Source organism: Penaeus monodon, chromosome 20 (genome assembly GCF_015228065.2).
Source record: "Penaeus monodon isolate SGIC_2016 chromosome 20, NSTDA_Pmon_1, whole genome shotgun sequence".
NCBI classification, from domain to species: Eukaryota; Metazoa; Arthropoda; class Malacostraca; order Decapoda; family Penaeidae; genus Penaeus; species Penaeus monodon.
The window spans coordinates 29,837,938-29,839,334 of NC_051405.1; the positions used below are offsets into that span (position 1 = coordinate 29,837,938).

At 46.7% G+C, this 1,397-nt stretch overlaps 1 protein-coding gene across 1 annotated transcript; it reads left to right on the top strand.

Annotated features, from left to right (window-relative positions):
- The first annotated feature begins 105 nt into the window (after positions 1-105).
- Positions 106-1,332, top strand: LOC119586060 (histone H1-delta-like). Its single transcript, XM_037934760.1, has one exon. It carries the CDS (start codon positions 608-610, stop codon positions 1,226-1,228), a length of 621 nt encoding a protein of 206 aa, XP_037790688.1. The 5' UTR covers positions 106-607; the 3' UTR covers positions 1,229-1,332.
- The last annotated feature ends 65 nt before the right edge of the window (positions 1,333-1,397 follow it).

A 1,397-nucleotide genomic window follows, 5' to 3' on the forward strand; every position in this document is an offset into this window, starting at 1 on the left:
TTTTTTTTTCTCTACAGAACCTTTATGTTTGTCAGTTGTTAGAATTTCAAGTATTATCATGATTAAGCTCTTCATATTTTCAGGCTGGACATCTTTCATGTTTAATTTCAGAAAGGTTTTAAATTTCTCTTTCTGGCCGAAATAAACACAATACTGCACTACCAGCAAAAACAAAAAACAAACTTATGAAGCAGTAGAAAAGGAGATTCGAACACCGGTGATCCGATTTTTGTCATTTTTTTAGCATACATTTGTTTATCATTTTTTTCAGTGTAGAAATACAGTCGTCTACCGCCTCTCACAATATTAATGCGATTACTTTCGTATACACGCGCGTGTACATTCATTAGAGAAGTAATAAAATAACTCGATTCCATTCATTCATTATAGAAAAATATTCGGTAAAGAATTAAGTGCACATCCAACGGTTTCCCTTCCCAAGAAGTGCATTGCCGATGAGCGACCTCGCATGCGAGAGAACCGGGGAATCCCCGTCCCTCGGCGCCCTCATTAAGGTCCGCCTCGCAGCCAGGGCGTCACTCGCCTCTCCCGCGTCGCCGTGAGCGCATAGGAAAGTCTCAACGCTTCTCGCCCCCGTCCTGTCACCATGTCGAGCACGTCGGCCAAAGATCCTTCGGCCAAGCGCGCCCATCCCAAGTACAGCGAGATGGTCGCCGCCGCCCTCAGGGCCCTCAAGGAGCGCAACGGGTCCTCCCGCCAAGCCATCCTCAGGTTCATCGTCGCTTCCTTCCAGGTCGGGGACGAGAGGACCGCCGGCGTGCACCTGAAGCAGGCGCTGAGGAGGGGCGTCGCCAGCGGATCTCTGCAGCAGACCAAGGGCACCGGCGCCTCCGGCTCCTTCAAGCTCTCCAAGGAGGAGCTGAAGAAGGCTGCGCCCAGAAAGGACTCGGCCAAGAAGGTGACGAAGAACGAGAAGACTCGGGGGAAGGTGACGGCAAAGAATCCCAGCGCTAAGACTGCAACAAAGAAAGTCCCCACTAAGACTGCAACAAAGAAAGTCCCCACTAAGACTGCAACAAAGAAAACCACATCTAAGACTGCAACAAAGAAAGCCCCCACTAAGACTGCAACAAAGAAAGCCAGCGGTAAGAGCATGCTAAAGAGCGGAGCATCAAAGAAACCAGCAGCAAAAATGGCGACGGCAAAGAAGCAGAATCTCAAGAAAACAGCAGCAAAGAAACAAACCACAAAGGATGGAATGAGCTAGCGAAGCTTCTGCAGTTTTTATGTCATATTATTAACAGCTGTTAATTTATATTGCAGCTATTCTTAAATATGGTTATTTTGTGTATATTAAAAATTCATCCTATTTGCAATGTTTACTATGAATGAGATATTCATGGATGCAACCTTTCAAGCTTCACCTGGAAAGTCAA

Bases quoted from the DNA above. Each gene is read 5' to 3' on its own strand.
- LOC119586060 (XM_037934760.1), top strand. From the start codon at position 608: ATGTCGAGCACGTCGGCCAAAGATCCTTCGGCCAAGCGCGCCCATCCC.